General features: G+C 41.5%; 2 protein-coding genes across 3 annotated transcripts in view; both read right to left on the bottom strand.

Moving 5' to 3' along the window:
• Positions 1-17404, bottom strand: part of LOC309562880 (uncharacterized protein) — a 37911-nt gene extending 20507 nt beyond the window's left edge. Inside the window, exon 1 of one of the 2 annotated variants that reach the window (XR_014225644.1) lies at positions 16527-17404. Coding sequence is in view for 1 of the 2 variants with exons in the window: in XM_082267199.1 (XP_082123325.1) it covers positions 16580-17281 (702 nt within the window). In the remaining variant the exon portion in view is untranslated. The remainder of the gene's footprint in view (positions 1-16526) is intronic. The other variant, XM_082267199.1, reaches the window with a different exon arrangement.
• The window catches only part of LOC309564412 (uncharacterized protein), a 1531146-nt gene that overhangs the window by 810324 nt on the left and 701231 nt on the right, over positions 1-19591 (bottom strand). The window contains 1 exon segment of the mRNA XM_082269040.1: positions 1581-1650. Coding sequence (XP_082125166.1) covers positions 1581-1650 — 70 coding nt within the window.

Genomic DNA, 19591 nt, shown 5'->3' with positions numbered 1-19591 from the left:
TTAAGGAATGGAGATGGACCTTTCATATGGTGTACAGTATCTCCTCCTCATTTGTTGGGAACATGACGTTATATTAAGGAATGGAGATGGACCTTTCATATGGTGTACAGTATCTCCTCCTCATTTGTTGGGAACAGGACGTTATATTGAGGAATGGGGATTGACCTTTCATATGGTGTACAGTATCTCCTCCTCATTTGTTGGGAACATGACGTTATATTGAGGAATGGAGATGGACCTTTCATATGGTGTACAGTATCTCCTCCTCATTTGTTGGGAACAGGACGTTATATTGAGGAATGGGGATTGACCTTTCATATGGTGTACAGTATCTCCTCCTCATTTGTTGGGAACATGATGTTATATTGAGGAATGGAGATGGACCTTTCATATGGTGTACAGTATCTCCTCCTCATTTGTTGGGAACAGGACGTTATATTGAGGAATGGAGATGGACCTTTCATATGGTGTACAGTATCTCCTCCTCATTTGTTGGGAACATGACGTTATATTGGGGAATGGAGATGGACCTTTCATATGGGGTACAGTATCTCCTCCTCATTTGTTGGGAACAGGACGTTATATTGAGGAATGGGGATTGACCTTTCATATGGTGTACAGTATCTCCTCCTCATTTGTTGGGAACATGACGTTATATTGAGAAATGGAGATGGACCTTTCATATGGGGTACAGTATCTCCTCCTCATTTGTTGGGAACAGGACGTTATATTGAGGAATGGGGATTGACCTTTCATATGGTGTACAGTATCTCCTCCTCATTTGTTGGGAACAGGACGTTATATTGAGGAATGGGGATTGACCTTTCATATGGTGTACAGTATCTCCTCCTCATTTGTTGGGAACATGACGTTATATTGAGGAATGGAGATGGACCTTTCATATGGTGTACAGTATCTCCTCCTCATTTGTTGGTAACATTGGTAAATATGGTAAATATAATTGACTTCTTCTGGTGAGGACTAGAGTTGTTTATTTTAAATGGTTTTCCATATTCACAGTACATTGGGCAGTGGGGTAGGTACATCGATGATGTTTTTACTACCAGCAGTAAAGGTTTCTCAGTCTTTCCTGTACAGAATGATGCGACATTCTCCATTTTGTACATGAGCAGAATAGATTGTGTAAATAAATAGAAAAAAAACTATCCTCTGTATAAGGAAAGGGTGCTTTGTTTTTAGAGCTCTGTGGATGAGGAATAATCTAGTTCCAGCTGATGCAAAAAAAAAAAATGATTGGATCTGATTACAAATGCTATACACATGGTTACTAATAATCGTAGGAAAAACATTCTAGAATGTTGATCTGAAGAGTTATCTGATTGCCTTTTGGGATCAGGAAGGAATCTTTTTAGCCTAAAGAAAATGATGCCGAGCTTTATGTGGTTATTCTGCCTTCCTCTGTAACAACTACTGCTTTGATATTTTAATTTTTTTCTTCCATGAATTCAGTAGACATAGACCTTTTCTCCTCTTATGTAACAATGTAAATACAAACTGTATACTCATAGAAGTAAAATAATAATGGGAACCGGTTATATATTTAGTATTTTGTTACTTACTTTGGTCTATATGTAGAGACAATGTCTCCTGTTTACTTTCCGTAGTCATCTCCCCCTCTTCCATAGACTGCTGATCCCCACTCACCAACGTCTCTTCTTCTTTCTCTTTATCATTAGCTTTGATGTCTTTCAGTTTTTCACCCTGATTCCAAAAAATGGTAGAATACATTGGTAAAAAGAAACATGAGATTACACAGAAGAATGTCCTCTCATAGGTTAGAATACATTTTGAGTTCAAGTTGCTCAGTCCTGCCTACCTGATGATGGTGAGGGATGGTGTGATCTTCCTGTGTGGAATCCCGGGAATACAGAGGACGGGGACATCTCTCTGGTGGGTTCCCATTACTGGAGCCATCTGTAGGAAACACACACACTGACTGAATACATTGTTTCTATGTGTTTATCAGATGATGGGGGATCTAGGTGGATCCTCCGTACTGCTCTCTCCTTTACAATAAAGTCTCCTCTTACCCGGTGATGTGGAGGGCCGCTGATTCTCCATCATGACCTTCCTTGTAGAGATCCTTGTGTCCTTCTAAATACCTCTGTTGTCAGTCAGTGAGGTGGAGGCACTGTAATGAGAGATGTCCTGTGAAGACAGGTGCTTGGTGTTAATGGATCACCAGATATTTTCTGCACTGCTTTAACCACTTTACCACCGGAGGATTTTGCTGTCTTGCGTCCAGACCACTTTTTGCGATTCGGCGCTGTGCGACTTTAACTGACAATTGCGCGGTCGTGCAATGCCGTACCCAAACGAAATTTACGTCCTTTTTTTCCCACAAACAGAGCTTTCTTTTGGTGGTATTTGATCACCTGTGCGATTTTTACTTTTTGCGCTATAAACAAAAAAATAGCGTTTATTTTGAAAAAATAATATTTTTCACATTTTTTTATATGAAATTCCCCCTCAAAAAAATGTAAAAATCAAAATTTCTTTAAATTTTTGGCCAATTTGTTTTCTGCTACATATGTTTGGTAAAAAAAATCACAATAAGCGTATTTTGATTGGTTTGCACAAAAGTTATTGCGTTTACTAACTAAGGGAAAGATTTTTGTCATTTTTGGTGTTTTTTTTTTTAACGCGTAATGGCGGCGATCTGTGATTTTTTTTTTTGCGGGACTGCGACATTGCGGCGGACAGATCGGACCCTTGACTGACATTTTTGGGTGTACCAGTGACATTACTGCAGTAATCAGTGCTATAAATATGCACTGTTACTGTGAAAATGACACTGGCAGGGAAGGGGTTAATTTTATTGGAGAGGGAGGGGTTAATGTATGCCTGGTGCTTACTAACGTGTGTGGGGGGAGAAGGACAGATCGCATGTTCAACTATGCTGAACCCTGCTATCTGTCCCTGCCTGTCACTTAGGAGATCCGCCCGCTCTCTTTACACAAGCGGGCGGATCTCCTCACTCGATTCCCCGACGATCGGGGAAGAGCAGCGGTGATCGCCGGCACTTGCCTTCTGGTTCCCTTCCCTGCGTTGCGACGCAGGGGGGTGGAACCGGCGGCAAATTCAAAAGTGTGAATACACCAAATTACATGATAGAAAGCTGTGATCCTAACGGATTACACTGTATCATGCCATTTAACCACAGGCTTTCACCTGGTGACTTTTCCAGTGCCCTGCCTGTGCTTTTCTAGTTCTTTGTGCCTGGAAAATAGAGAACGACCATGGCGTCCAAAAAGCGTTCTTTTTGCACAAAAGCGCTTTTAGACTAATTGGAAAACAGCGACAGTGAAACGGAGTTACTTGAAGAACTGAGCGATAGCGATTCGTGGGAAAATTCATCATCAGGTACGGAAAGTGACCACAGCGACGATTCTGAGGTCTCTTTCTGGCACATCGCTGCGTTGGAAATTCTGAAGAATCATTTGATATAATTCCCAAATTCCACAAGCGATGTGCCAGAAAGAGACATCAGAATCGTCGCTGTCGTCACTTTCCGTACCTGATGACGAATTTTCCCATGAATCGCTATCGCTCAGTTCTTCAAGTAACTCAGTTTCGCTGTCGCTGTTTTCCAGTTCGTCTAAAATCGCTTTTGCGCAAAAAAAAAACACTTTTTGGACACCATGGTCGTTCAAAATTTTCCAGGCACACAGAACTGGAAAAGCACAGGCAGGGAACTGGAAAAGTCACCAGGTGAAATCCTGTGGTGAAATGGGATGATACAGTGTAATCCGTTAGGATCACAGCTTTGTATCATGACATTTGGTGTATTTACACTTTTGAATTTACCGCCTGTTCCACCCCCCCTGCGTTGCAATGCTCACAGGGGAGGGAACCGGAAGGCAAGTGCAGGCAATCGGCCGAGCACACAGCGGGGAGAGACTGTGAGGAGGACTGGGCGAACGGCGGGAGATCGCAGGGAAGGCTAGTAACGTTCTGGGGTAATCCCGAGTGTGGCTCGGGGTTACCGCTTTTGGTACTGAAAGTTAACCCGGAGCCACACTCGGGAATACCACCAGGGAGGTTAAAGGCTTTATTAATATCACTGAAAAAAAATCAGAGATTCCCACCAGTTTTGGCTGTAAAGAAAATTGTTACCTGTAAATAATTTATTGGAGAAAATATGTGTTTACTAAATAGTACTGACCATGTATGATGGAGGATATGTGGACATGACATTGTTCTGTGTGCACAGTGCCTGGGAATGTCTATATTGTGAGCCCCGTCCTATAAGTGTCACTGGACACTGCATGTACTGTGCGCATTGATGTCACCCTGACAGCCAACTCCGCCACAATAGGTCTGGGGGCATCTGTGCTGTGATTGGTGTTCAGGTTTACATGACATAGGCAGGGCAACCAGTCAGGGTATGGTGAGGGGCCAAAGAGAACTAAGAATCCTCTACTAACATACAGTGAGCTACTGAATTGTAGCATCACTCCCATCAAATCACAAAACTCAGGAGCTTTATCCCTTATTCTAAGTACTGTAGGGACGAAACCGGTAGGGTAACAGGAAGGATTTGAGACGCTCTTTCAGTTCATGCTCGCTGGGATCTGGCGGTCTTCTTCATGTATACTAACGCCACATAAGTGGAGCTTACCCTCGGAATGGTGTTGTGTATGATGTTTGAGTTAGAACTACGTTTTTAACTGTGAGTGGTTAACTTTTTTTATTCAATAAAACTTTTGCATACTACTACACTATGAGGGGCAATTATTTTATCTCCACATATATTTACTTGATGGTGGAACCTTGACCAATGTAGAATAGATGTCCCCCCAAACTCTTAGGCTGCTTAACGCCAAAGGCTCCACCCCCATCCCATAAACCTTTCCCTTTACCTAAATAATTGAGACCACACAGTGCTTGGAGTTAATTGGCCACAGCAGCCATTTTATTAACCCTTTTACCTTAAAATTAACATAAGGAGAAAAAACATTCCTTAAAAACATAAAACAAAATCAGTCATTAAGCCTGTTGGTCTTTGAGGCACCTCCAAATAATTCCAAATCCTGCACTGCGGGACCTGTGCCCTGATAGGCCTCCAGCCGCGTCACCGGCTCGGAGACAAACCACTCCCCGCAGTGCCACCATTTTGAATTCCATTTAAACTGACATTAAATGGAATGCACCATAGGGACCCATACCAATGATGAGTCCCAACCATACCCTTATCCTAAACTGTTCACCTCCCCCGCCAGCAAAGACCAAAAAAACGCACAGCTGCCATGACAATATAAAAAACCCCGGAAAGGACAGAAAGCACAAAAGACAGGAAGCAAAAACCAACCTAACAGTCCTAGAAATTAGGGAGGGTGGGTGGGAAGCTTCTTTTTCCTTCGTCCGTTGAACTTCCACTGACCTCCAAATCTTAGGGGCCACCCCTCCTAACTGTACCTCAACCCCTCCCAAACTTGATACACCAATCCCTGAATACCCCCAAATCAAAACAATTTATTTTAACCCACACCTGCCCGGTCTCCCCTCTTCACATGGTCATGTCTGCCCTGCGCTATTTTTTTTTTTTTTTCGCTTCAGGCCTTGCTTACTTGTATGATCTGCAAGTGGATTCATTTTAAGGGGAATACAGACCCTCCCCCCGGGATCCTGATTGAGCCTTTGAGACATGGGATTTATTGATCATGCTTATATAGATCTCTGTGACGGGGGTATATATCCTCTGGTAAGTGGCTGTGTGATTGGGTGCTGGTGATGGTTCCTCCACAGTGTTTCAGATCTACTACCTTCCATCTCATATGATTATTTTGATTATGGACTTTGGTTTCTTATGAACTACAAAGTACTTTTATATTATGGACTTTGGCTTTTATGATCTATTCTTTAGTGCTGCACCCCTTTTCTCACTGTAGGGATGTTCATTCCTTCTGCTGCCTTGATTAGAACTTCTACCATAGTTCAGTCTTCTTCCTCCCCATATCCTGATCCAGAGAGGACATGGTGTCCATTATCTCACAGTGATGAGAGCCAACAACCCCCGAGACAGCTTTATGGAGGATGGATAAATGACTCCATATTTAGGATGTATCTGGTCTATAAACCAGAGGTTCTGGATGGACAGTTGGATGAATGGTTCTATATTTAGGATGTATCCGGTCTATAAACCAGAGGCTCTGGATGGACAGTTGGATAAATGGTTCTATATTTAGGATGTATCCGGTCTATAAACCAGAGGCTCTGGATGGACAGTTGGATAAATGGTTCTATATTTAGGATGCATCCGGTCTATAAACCAGAGGCTCTGGATGGACAGTTGGATAAATGGTTCTATATTTAGGATATATCCGGTCTATAAACCAGAGGCTCTGGATGGACAGTTGGATGAATGGTTCTATATTTAGGATGTATCCGGTCTATAAACCAGAGGCTCTGGATGGACAGTTGGATGAATGGTTCTATATTTAGGATGTATCCGGTCTATAAACCAGAGGTTCTGGATGGACAGTTGGATGAATGGTTCTATATTTAGGATGTATCCCGTCTATAAACCAGAGGCTCTGGATAGACCGTTGGATAAATGGTTCTATAGTTAGGGTGTATCTGGTCTATACACCAGAGGCTCTGGATGGACAGTTGGATAAATGGTTCTATATTTAGGATGTATCCGGTCTATAAACCAGAGGTTCTGGATGGACAGTTGGATGAATGGTTCTATATTTAGGATGTATCCGGTCTATAAACCAGAGGCTCTGGATGGACAGTTGGATGAATGGTTCTATATTTAGGATGTATCCGGTCTATAAACCAGAGGCTCTGGATGGACAGTTGGATAAATGGTTCTATATTTAGGATGTATCCGGTCTATAAACCAGAGGTTCTGGATGGACAGTTGGATGAATGGTTCTATATTTAGGATGTATCCGGTCTCTAAACCAGAGGCTCTGGATGGACAGTTGGATAAATGGTTCTATATTTAGGATGTACCCGGTCTATAAACCAGAGGTTCTGGATGGACAGTTGGATGAATGGTTCTATATTTAGGATGTATCTGGTGTATAAACCAGAGGCTCTGGATGGACAGTTGGATAAATGGATCTATATTTAGGATGTATCCGGTCTACAATCTGGAGACTCTGGATGGACAGTTGGATAAATGGTTCTATATTTAGGATGTATAGGGTCTATAAACCAGAGGCTCTGGATGGACAGTTGGATAAATGGTTCTATATTTAGGATGTATCCGGTCTATAAACCAGAGGCTCTGGATGGACAGTTGGATAAATGGTTCTATATTTAGGATGTATCCGGTCTATAAACCAGAGGCTCTGGATGGACAGTTGGATAAATGGTTCTATATTTAGGATGTATCCGGTCTATAAACCAGAGGCTCAAGTTGGACAGTTGGATAAATGGCTCTATATTTAGGATGTATCCGGTCTATAAACCAGAGGCTCTGGATGGACAGTTGGATAAATAGTTCTATATTTAGGATGTATCCGGTCTATAAACCAGAGGCTCTGGATGGACAGTTGGATAAATGGTTCTATATTTAGGATGTATCCGGTCTATAACCCAGAGGCTCTGGATGGACAGTTGGATAAATAGTTCTATATTTAGGATGTATCCGGTCTATAAACCAGAGGCTCTGGATGTACAGTTGGATACATGGTTCTATATTTAGAATGTATCCGGTCTATAAACCAGAGGCTCTTAAAGGACAGTTGGAAAAATGTCTCGATATTTAGGATGTAACTGGTTTGCTAAGTTTGTGTAGTAGTTAATGTTGGAGATAAGGACATCACAGTTATTATGGAGGAACAGAACAGACATTAAAAGGTGGTGAGGGGGGGGGATTTATTGGTTTAGATATAAATAGAATCTTCTTACCCTCTTTGTGTGTTCCAGCGATGTGTGCTCTGTCTTTCCTTCTCCTTTCACCTTGGATATTTTACGTTATACAACGTTCTATGCTTCTCTTTCATCAGTTCCCGTCAGAGTGATCCGCGCACAATATGTGATATTGCTCTCTTATATCTAGCCTATCCTCCGCCCATACTTCCTCTGTTTCTTCTGCTAACTCATCGTCGGTTTTCTGCAAACATGCAGAAAGGGGAAGTACGGTCCACCCTTCCCCCATCTCCAATTGCTATAACTACTTGTATTTTGCCCATTAAATCTCTTCCAAGTAAATTCTCAGAGCACCCGGGAATTACTCTACAAGGGGGATACATCGTGCATCTATCATCTAAACTGATCACAAGTAAGCAAGGGGTTTCCCGGGTCTTTATCAAGACCCCATTTATACCCACAGAAGGCTCACATTCTGTCAAGAGCTCCAGTATATTCTCCATCCTTTAACCCCTTCAATACCAGGCACTTTCACCCCCTTTCTGCCCAGGACAATTTTCATTTTTCAGCACCGTCACACTTTGAATGACAAGTGCTCGGTCATGCTAAACTGTAGCCAAATTAAATCTTTATTATTTTGTTCACACAAATAGAGCTTTCTTTTGGTGGTATTTTATCACAACTGGGTTTTTGTATTTTGCTAAATAAATGAAAAAAAGACCAAAATTTTTGAACAAACAAAACAAACTTTTTTCATAGGCTGCACTGATGGGCACTGATAGGCTGCACTGATTATCATTGATGAGAAGGCACTGAGAAGTGGCACTAATGGGCAATGATGAGGAGACACTGATAGGCACTGATGAGGAGGCACTGATAGGCTGCACTGATTATCATAGATGAGGAGGCACTGAGAGGTGGCACTGATGGGCAATGATGAGGAGACACTGATGGGCACTGATGAGGAGGCACTGATAGGCTGCACTGATGGGCAATGATGAGGAGACACTGATGGGCACTGATAGGCTGCACTGATGATCATTGATGAGGAGGCACTGATGGGCACGGATGAGGAGACACTGATGGGCACTGATGAGGAGGCACTGATAGGCTGCACTGCTTATCATTGATGAGGAGGCACTGAGAGGTGGCACTGATGGGCACTGATGAGGAGACACTGATGGGCACTGATGAGGAGGCACTGATAGGCTGCACTGATTATCATTGATGAGGAGTCACTAAGAAGTGGCACTGATGAGGAGACACTGATGGGCACTGATGAGGAGGCACTGATAGGCTGCATTGCTTATTGATGAGAAGGCACTGAGAAGTGGCACTGATGGGCACTGATAGGCTGCACTGATTATCCTTGATGAGAAGGCACTGAGAAGTGGCACTGATGGGCACTGATGAGGAGACACTGATAGGCACTGATGAGGAGGCACTGATAGGCTGCACTGATTATCATTGATGAGAAGGCACTGATGGGCACTGATGAGGAGACACTGATAGGCACTGATGAGGAGACACTGATAGGCTGTACTGATTATCATTGATGAGGAGGCACTGAGAGGTGGCACTGATGGGCAATGATGAGGAGACACTGATGGGCACTGATGAGGAGGCACTGATAGGCTGTACTGATTATCATTGATGAGGAGGCACTGGGAGGTGGCACTGATGGACAATGATGAGGAGACACTGATGGGCACTGATGAGGAGGCACTGATAGGCTGCACTGATGGTCATTGATGAGGAGGCACTGATAGGCTGCACTGATTATCATTGATGAGAAGGCACTGAGAAGTGGCCATGATGGGCACTGATGAGGAGACACTGATAGGCACTGATGAGGAGACACTGATAGGCTGCACTGATTATCATTGATGAGGAGGCACTGATGGGCAATGATGAGGAGACACTGATGGGCACTAATGAGGAAGCACTGATAGGCTGCACTGATGATCATTGATAAGGAGGCATTGAGAGATGGCACTGATGGGCAATGATGAGGAGACACTGATGGGCACTGATGAGGAGGCACTGAGAGGTGGCACTGATGGGCAATGATGAGGAGACACTGATGGGCAATGATGAGGAGGCACTGATGGGCATTGATGAGGAGGCACTGAGAGGTGGCACTGATGGGCAATGATGAGGAGACACTGATGGGCACTGATGAGGAGGCACTGATAGGCTGCACTGATGATCATTAACGAGGAGGCACTGATGAGGAGACACTGATGGGCACTGATAGGCTGCACTGATGGGCAATGATGAGGAGGCACTGATAGGTGGCACTGATGCGAACGGATAGGCCACACTGATAGGTGGAAATACAGTATACAACCCTCAACATATCATATTTCGCTTATTGCTTGTGGCTACTTTGTGACACACATTCTACTTTCACTTTGATTTGTAGCACTGGAAAAATGGTATAAGGTGCGCTTGATATAAATATGTACTGTCTGAAGGTACAAAATAAAATAGGGTGTATATCCACAAACATAAACACAACTAATAACACAACCAAATGTGATGTGTGCAGTACACAAATATGTGAAAGTCTCTATTAAAAGGAACAGGAAGTTGGCAAATGCAAAAACTTCCAAATAAAGTCCAAAAAATCGGTGCAAATAAATGTTCTTAATGATGAAGTGCTCAGAAATCAGGTTGCAGGTGCTGAATACACAGGTCCCTCGTGTCACCAAATTATGAAGGAGGAAAAGGTACCCTTACCGACTAATGACTTGAGCATGCATGATGTTAAAAAACCCATGGAATACTGCAAGGAATCTTCAGACTAAAAATCATTCACCCCGTGCAAACAAATGTGAATGGACTCTTACCAGATGTCACATAAACCATCGCTTAAAGGAAGGGTTAAAGATGGACGTCTCGATTCCTCCGTTTATCCAAGAATAGGTGTTCCTTAAAGAATCCTGCCTCTTAGGTGTTGAGCATAAACCTTAAGATGGCTCCCAATAGGCATCCGCAGGATAGCTCCCCATATGTCAAGAAAATATAGGCAGGCAATAGCACGTTATCTTCTTAACAACAGAATTTATTAAAGGAAACACACTTACATGGATGGAAAAAAATTGGACAGGTAACAGATGTTCGCGGCCGCTCTGCAGCGCGGTCCGCCCGACGCGTTTCCCCTTACGAAGGCGTCCACTGGGATTGGAGTGTAAGCCGCGCCATCACCATCCGCTATTTTATATTGTAAATGATTGAATTCAGCACTTCCTGTGTTACGGAGGTCAACCCGGAACAGGAAGTGACGCAATACATGCACTTCCTGTGATGCGCATTTCCTGTGGACTCTCTAGACCCAGAAGATAAACATTATGTATTCCGGTGTTTAACTTCCTCACAGACGGCCATAGGCATTCGGAATAATGAAAACATGCAAAATTACCACCGTAGGTCGCAAAACGGAATCCATAGGATTAAACAGGAAGCACATCAATAATGGGAGAAAAATAAGAATAAATACTTAAATAAAATGTTAAAAAAATCAAAATATAATAGGATTAATTTCAAACTAATTAAGATAGTATTAAATAGTTTATTTAAAAGGGACATAGCCCTAAATCTAAAGTGCTGAATTCATGCAAAAAAATAATGGATTGAGATATATATCAAATATAATATACTCAATCCTGTGAGCATATAAAATACATAATATAAAATAATAAATTATGTGAAAGTTAGGACTATAACGTGAGCGATAATAAGATAGAGTTATCACTAAAAATTCAAGCTCACAAGATATATATATATATATATATATATATACTGGAAAAATATATAAATATACATATAAATACACAAAATACATTAGAAATTCATAATAAATGGCTTCGTAAGGAGAAACGCGTCGGGTGGAGAAGCCGCGCTATCACTACTCGCGGACGGCGCTGCAGAGCGGCCGCGAACATCTGTTACCTGTCCAATTTTTTTCCATCCATGTAAGTGTGTTTCCTTTAATAAATTCTGTTGTTAAGAAGATAATGCACTATTGCCTGCCTATATTTTCTTGACATATGGGGAGCTATCCTGCGGATGCCTATTGGGATCTTAAGCACCAGGTTTATGCTCAACACCTAAGAGGCAGGATTCTTTAAGGAACACCTATTCATGGATAAACGGAGGAATCGAGACGTCCATCTTTAACCCTACCTTTAAGCCATAGGTGTCAAACACAAGGCCCGCGGGCCGAATGCGGCCCCCTAGGCCATTTCATGTGGCCCTCTCACCTCTCCTGCAGCTGCGGCACCCCCCTTGTCTCTGCCCCCATCTTGTCTCTGTAGTTGGCAGCAGAAAGGACAGAACTCCTTTGAAGGATCATGCACTCTTCTGTGCAGCTGCAGAAAGGCTCATCTTTGATCACCTCCTCATTCTCAGCAGTCCACAGCAGAGGAGGGCAGAACTCCTCCTACAGATCCTGCACCTCTTTGTGCAGCCCCAACACCACCTTGCCTTTGCCTCCCCTGGTCTCAGCATTCAGCAGACTCTGAAAGCTGACTCCAGCCCTCCTCTGGTTCTCTCCAGAACCTGCACTTCTTCCCAAATCCACCCGTATCTTCTTCCTGGCAGCAGCACAAGGTAAGGGGGTGCATTGTGATGTAAGGAAGCGTGGGTGACTCTACTTCTGATGGTGGGGGTGCTCTTGACAACTCATGTAAGGGGGCGTGGGGTGCTCTGGACATCTAATTCTACAGATATAACTGGCCCTTCGAGGGCAACCATAATGCTGATGCGGCCCGCAATGAAATTGAGTTTGACTCCCCTGCTATAGAAGATTACGGGGTGAAGGCACCACCAAACCCAAAGATCAATTTTTCTGCACCTGTTACTTCTGGAAATTAAATGTGTAATTTACAGTATGCTCCTTTAAAGCCGGAATGTGCTCTTACATTTTGGGCCTCTCTATGTGATTAGGCTCTAAAAAAAGTCTCACATATGTGGTATCACCCCATATTAGGAAGGAGTAGTAGAATGCATTTTGGGGGAAAATTCTAAGTATGACCATACTGTGTGTTGGGATATTTTATTAATTGACAGATTTGTGTAAAAAAAAAGGATTTTTATTTTCTTTTTTATATTTTTTAAAAGCTTGTGGCAGAAAGATGAAATCTAAAAGACTCATCGTGCCTTTTAGAAAAAAACTTGGGGTGTTAACTCTCCAAAATGTGGTGATTTTGTGGGTGTTTCTCCTATCCTGGCACTTTAATGCCTTAAGAAATGTGATCGATAGTCAGGAAATCAGATGCACTATTTCCCTGAAGGTGCTCCTTGGATTTTGGACCCATCTATGCATCCCGACAGAACAAAAAGTCTCACACATGTGGTATCCCCATGCTTGGAAAGTGAAGAAGAATGAGTTTTGTGGTACCCATGTTGTGTGTGAGAAATAACTTAAAATTACAATCAGATTTAATTTAATTTATTTTTATTTTCCAAAAAAGATTGTGGCTAAAATATACAACATTAAAAAAATCCTCATGTGCTTTCCTAAATACCTTGGACTGTTTAATTTCCATAAACTTTCCAAATATCCTATATAATAATAAAGGTGTAAATTTGGGGGTATTTGTACTGTCCTGGGATTTTACAGCCTGAAGAACTGAGATTGGCCATCAGTACAACAATAATGATTCATATAAAAAATATACACTATACATTGTAGACTTAACTATATATATATATATATATATATATATATATATATATATATATATATATATATAAACTTGCACATATATTATACACTGATTTGCTTTGTTTTTTACAAAAGAATGTAGAGAAATACATTTTACCCTAAATTTATGAAGAAAAATTGTTTATTTGCAATTTTTTTAAAGAAAAATTTAAGAAAAATTCTTTATATTCAGTATTTAGGTCTTTTTCCCATTATATAGTAAAAGCGGTGAAGAAACGCAACCAAAAGAAAGCTTTACATGTCTGAAAAAATTAAATAAAATTATTTTGGATACAGTGTTGCATGACCGAGTAATTATCAGTCAAAGTATCTCTGTGATGAAAACTTAAAAAATAGCGTTGTCAGGAAGGAGGTATATTATGCTGATCTTTAAGTGATTAACAAACAATAAAATGTAAGCTAGAATCTAAATCAAAATGTTTGAATTATTGGTTGGACCAATGACAAGCCAGCTAAAACATAAAAAGAGCAGTAATGAATAGAAACTGATATCAACCAATAAGAAGTGTTGTCCATGTATGGTCATATCTGGCCATGTATTAGCACAGTTTAGTTGTATGGTGCGGTCTGTGTAAGGGCAGAACCGAGTCAGCACTGTATGTTTAGTGGAAGATATTACTATAATTCAATCCCTCCAGACTCATAGCTATCAAAAACATTTTTTTTTGAAAAGGCACTTGACGAGATTTTTTAGGTGTTCAGAGATAAAAAATTGAACATTATGTCTAAAAACCTATTTTTTATTTCATGTATTCACAGTTAAAAATCAGATATTGCTAAAACCAACATAACAAATTCATATAGGCATTTTACAAAGGTTTGCACTCAACATGTTTCACCAAAACTGTGGCTTCTTCAGGAGACTTATAGAGCCTTGTACGCAGTATCGCCTGGATGTGAATAGGGTTTGCCATAGGGTGGATGCCATAGAGAGAGTATGTCCCCTAGTGGAACCCGCAGAAATGTGAAACCAATCCATATTCAGGAGGCCTATAGAGCCTTGTACACAGTATAGCCTGGATGTGAATAGGGGGTTTTTCATAGGGTGGATGCCATAGAGTATGCCCCCTAGTGGAACCTGCAGAAATGTGGGACCAATCCATATCCAGGAGGCTGATCCCAGAAATATAAGGTCTATTAAGATCCCATTACCGCCTTTCCACTGTTTAAGGCGCCAATATTCCAAAACCAACAATTTGATGCATAAGAGTTGTCTCTCACCTTGGTGGATACCTGCAAGCAGTGATGTGTGAGATCTGGGGGATTGTCCCAATTTGAAGGTATCGCAGATTTATATGGTCTGATTTACTGTTTTGGATTAAACTGGTCAATCTAAACGTAGAATTGGCAAGTTTATCTTTCTCCTGTTTACTGAGGGCCAATTTACATTGAGGCAACTCCTATCCATCAAATTGTTGGTTTTGGAATATTGACACCTTAAAGCGGAGTTCCACCCTGGATTTTTTTTTTTTTTTTTTAATACCCCCGGGACAGTCAGGGCTAGTGCATTCCACAATGGATAGCCTCTGATCTGTCCCGGGTTGCACTTACCTGTTAGGACAAATACTTACCTTGCAAACGTCTTGTCCAGCGCTGCCATCTCAGATGTGGGCAGCTTGAAGCCAGCGAGATCCTCTTCGGCGTCTTCTTCCGCCTTCTTTGGTCCCACGATGCTCTGCGCCGGCCCCGACGTCACTTCCGGGTCGCGCGCGTCATCCCTCTACAGCTTCTGGGCATGCCCAGAAGCTGTTTAGAAGGGGATGACGCGCGCGACCCGGAACTGACGTCGGGGCCGGTGCAGGCGCAATGATTCCTGGGAGCTATGACGTCCAGCTCCCAGGAATCATTGCAGAGCCAGGAAGTGACGACGGGCCGCGGCCGAGGAAGGAGGAAGAAGGAAGTAAGGTAAGTATTTTTTCTTCGCTACGAGGTAAGTAAAAAAAAAAAAAATATGCGATTATCCATTTCTTTTTCAGGTGACCCGGAGCGAGAAGATGGAGGTAAGTATAAAAATAGGGTGGAACTCCACTTTAAACAGTGGAAAGGTGATTATGGGAACCTAATGGATCCACTAGGGGGCATACTCTCTCTATGGCACACTGATACTCGACAGAATTTTGAAACCCTATTCATATCCAGGTGATACTGTGTACAGGGCTCTATAAGTCTCCTGAAGAGGTTGGCTTTGAAATATTAGCACCTTAAACAGTGGAAAGGTGGTCATGGGAACCTAATAGACCTTATATTTCTGGGATCAGCCTCCTGGATATGGATTGGTCTCACATTTCTGCAGGTTCCACTAGGGGGCATACTTTCTCTATGGCACACTGATACTCGACAGATTCATCCACTCATGGTTTTTTCCATCGAATTTTGAAACCCTATTCACACCCAGGTGATACTGTGTACAAGGCTCTATAAGTTTCCTGAAGAGGTTGGCTTTGGAATATTGGCACCTTAAACAGTGGAAAGGGGAACCTAATAGACCTTATATTTCTGGGATCAGCCACCTGGATATGTATTGGTCTCACATTTCTGCAGGTTCCACTAGGGGGCATACTCTCTCTATGGCACACTGATACTCGACAGATCCATCTACTCATGTTTTTTCCATCGAATTTTGAAACCCTATTCAGATCCAGGTAATACTGTGTACAAGGCTCTATAAGTCTCCTGAAGAAGCCTCAGTTTTGGTGAAACAGGTTGAGTGGAAACCTTTTGTACAATGACCATATAAATTTGTTATGTTGGTTATAACAATATCTGATTTTTTACTTCGAATACATGAAATAAAAAATAGTTTTTAGATATTATGTTCAATTCTTGTCTCGAAGCACCTTAAAAATCCCGTCATGTGCCCTTTCAAAAAAATGTTTACCGAATTTGAGATGTGTTGCATTATGGAAAAACCTTGCATCTCTAGCGAATTTATTCATATCTATTAAACTCTACCTGAAAATATTCAAAATATTCTGCCCCACCCCCAACACACCACTGTTATCATGAAATTGCTTGTTCTCTTGTGTGAATTCTCTGGTGTTTCACAAAGCTTCCTTTCTGAGTGAAAGATTTCCCGCACTCCGAGCATGAATAAGGGCGCTCACCCGTGTGAATTCTCTGGTGTTTATTAAGGTCTTCTTTCTGAATGAATGATTTCCCGCACTCTAAACATGAATAGTGATGCTCACCCGTGTGAATTCTCTGGTGTTCATCAAGGGCTTTTTTCCGAATGAACGATTTCTTGCACTCTGAACATGAATAGGGACGCTCACCTGTGTGAATCTTCTGGTGTTCATCGAATGAATATTTCCAATTGAAACATTTCCCACACTCCAAACACGAATAAGGACGCTCACCTGTGTGATCTCTCTGGTGTACAAGAAGTTTTTCTTTTGTAATGAAACCTTTCCTGCACTCTGAACATGAATAGGGACGCTCACCAGTGTGAATCATCTGGTGTCTGATAAGGCTTTTTTTTTCAGTGAAATCTTTCCCGCACTCTGAACATGAATAGGGACGCTCACCAGTGTGACATATCTGGTGTGCAATAAGATTTTTTTTGTCGGAGAAACATTTCCCGCACTCTGAACATGAATAAGGACATTCTCCTGTGTGACTTCTTTGGTGTATGAGAAGAATTCTTTTCTCTGTGAAACATTTCCGGCACTCTGAACATGGAAAGGGACGTTCACCTGTGTGCATTCTAAGATGTTTAAGAAGGTGATTTTTCCGAAAGAAACATTTCCCGCACTCTATACATGAATGGGGGCGCTCCCCTGTGTGAAGCTTCTGGTGTCTAATAAGATTGTTTTTCAGAGTGAAACATTTCCCACATTCTGAACATGAATAGGAACTCTCAGCAGTGTGACATTTCTTGTGCCTAAGAAGTTCTCTCTTTTTTGTAAAAAGTTTCCCACACACTGAACATGACAATGAACTCTCTTCTGTGTGAGGTCGTTCCTGTCCTGAAGAAGATTCCTCGGGAATAGATGGATCGAAGAAAGCATTTCTGTGAGATCTTAGAGTCCTGGTATGTGATTTATCAGAAGATTCCTCAGACGAATTCCGGACATTATGGTCATCTGCTGAAAAACAATTTTACAATAAATCTTAGAAGAATTTTTATAACCCTGTATTCAGGAGTCATATATGTTGGTCTGGCACTAAATCTTTGTGCACTTAGAACAGAAATGTAAATTAAATATACATAAAGAATACAATGTGCTGAAATCACACTGTGAAACTTTGTGTATTGATAACATTGTTACTGCGAGAATGGAAATGGACCTATTATATGGTGTACAGTATCTCCTCCTCATTTGTTGGGAACATGACGTTATATTGAGGAATGGAGATGGACCGTTAATATCGTGTACAGTATCTCCTCCTCAGATATTTGGAACATGACGTTATATTGAGGAATGGAGATGGACCTTACATATGGTATACAGTATCTTCTCCTCATTTGTTGGGAACATGACGTTATATTGAGGAATGGAGAAGGACCTTTCATATGGTGTACAGTATCTCCTCCTCATTTGTTGGGAACATGATGTTATATTGAGGAATGGAGATGGACCTTTCATATGGTGTACAGTATCTCCTCCTCAGATATTTGGAACATGACGTTATACTGAGGAATGGGGATGAACCTTTCATATGGTGTACAGTATCTCCTCCTCAGATATTTGGAACATGACGTTATATTGAGGAATGGAGATGGACCTTTCATATGGTGTACAGTATCTCCCCCTCATTTGTTGGGAACATGACGTTATATTGAGGAATGGAGATGGACCTTTCATATGGTGTACAGTATCTCCTCCTCATTTGTTGGGAACATGACGTTATATTGAGGAATGGAGAAGGACCTTTCATATGGTGTACAGTATCTCCTCCTCATTTGTTGGGAACATGACGTTATATTGAGGAATGGAGATGGACCTTTCATATGGTGTACAGTATCTCCTCCTCATTTGTTGGGAACATGACGTTATATTGAGGAATGGAGATGGACCTTTCATATGGTGTACAGTATCTCCTCCTCATTTGTTGGGAACATGACGTTATATTGAGGAATGGAGAAGGACCTTTCATATGGTGTACAGTATCTCCTCCTCATTTGTTGGGAACATGACGTTATATTGAGGAATGGAGATGGACCTTTCATATGGTGTACAGTATCTCCTCCTCATTTGTTGGGAACATGACGTTATATTGAGGAATGGAGATGGACCTTACATATGGTGTACAGTATCTTCTCTTTATTTTTTGGGAACATAGGTTAATGTGGTATATACAATCGCCTTTTTCTAGTGAGGACTAGAGTTGATTCATATGGTGTACAATATACACAGTACCATGGGCAGTGTGGTAGGTACATCGATGATGTTCTTACTATCAGCGGTTAATGTTTCCCAGTGTTTCCTTTGCAGAATGATGCAACGCCCGTGAGGATCATAGATTGTGTATAATTAAATAGAAAAAACTAACCTCTGTATATGGAAGGGGTGCTTTGTTTTTAGAGCTCTGTGGATGAGGAATAGTCTGGTTCTAGATGACTCTAAAAAAAGACTGGATGATCTTATTACAAATATTATATATGGTTACTAATATTTGTACGAAAAAAAAATTTAGAAAGTCGATATGAAGAGATAACCGATTGCCTTTTGGGATCAGGAAGGAATCTTTTTTTAACCTAAAAAAAATGAGACCGAGCTTTATATGGGTATCCTTCCTTCCTCTGTAATAACTACTGCTTTGAAATGTTATGTTTTCTCCTGGGTGAATTCAGTAGACATAGACCTTTTATCCTGTGATGTAACAATGTAAATACAAACTTTATACTCAACATAAGTAAAATAACAATGGAAACTGGTTCTATATTTAGTGCCACTTACTTGGGTCCATATTTAGAGTAGATTCCTCCTGTTTACTTTCCGTAATCATCTCCCCCTCCTCCATAGACTGCTGATCTCCACTCACCAACATCTCTTCTTCTTCCTCTTTAAT

Source organism: Pelophylax lessonae (genome assembly GCF_965119305.1).
Source record: "Pelophylax lessonae genome assembly, chromosome: 9".
Lineage (NCBI taxonomy): Eukaryota > Metazoa > Chordata > Amphibia > Anura > Ranidae > Pelophylax > Pelophylax lessonae.
This window is presented reverse-complemented; position numbering and strand designations above follow the sequence as displayed.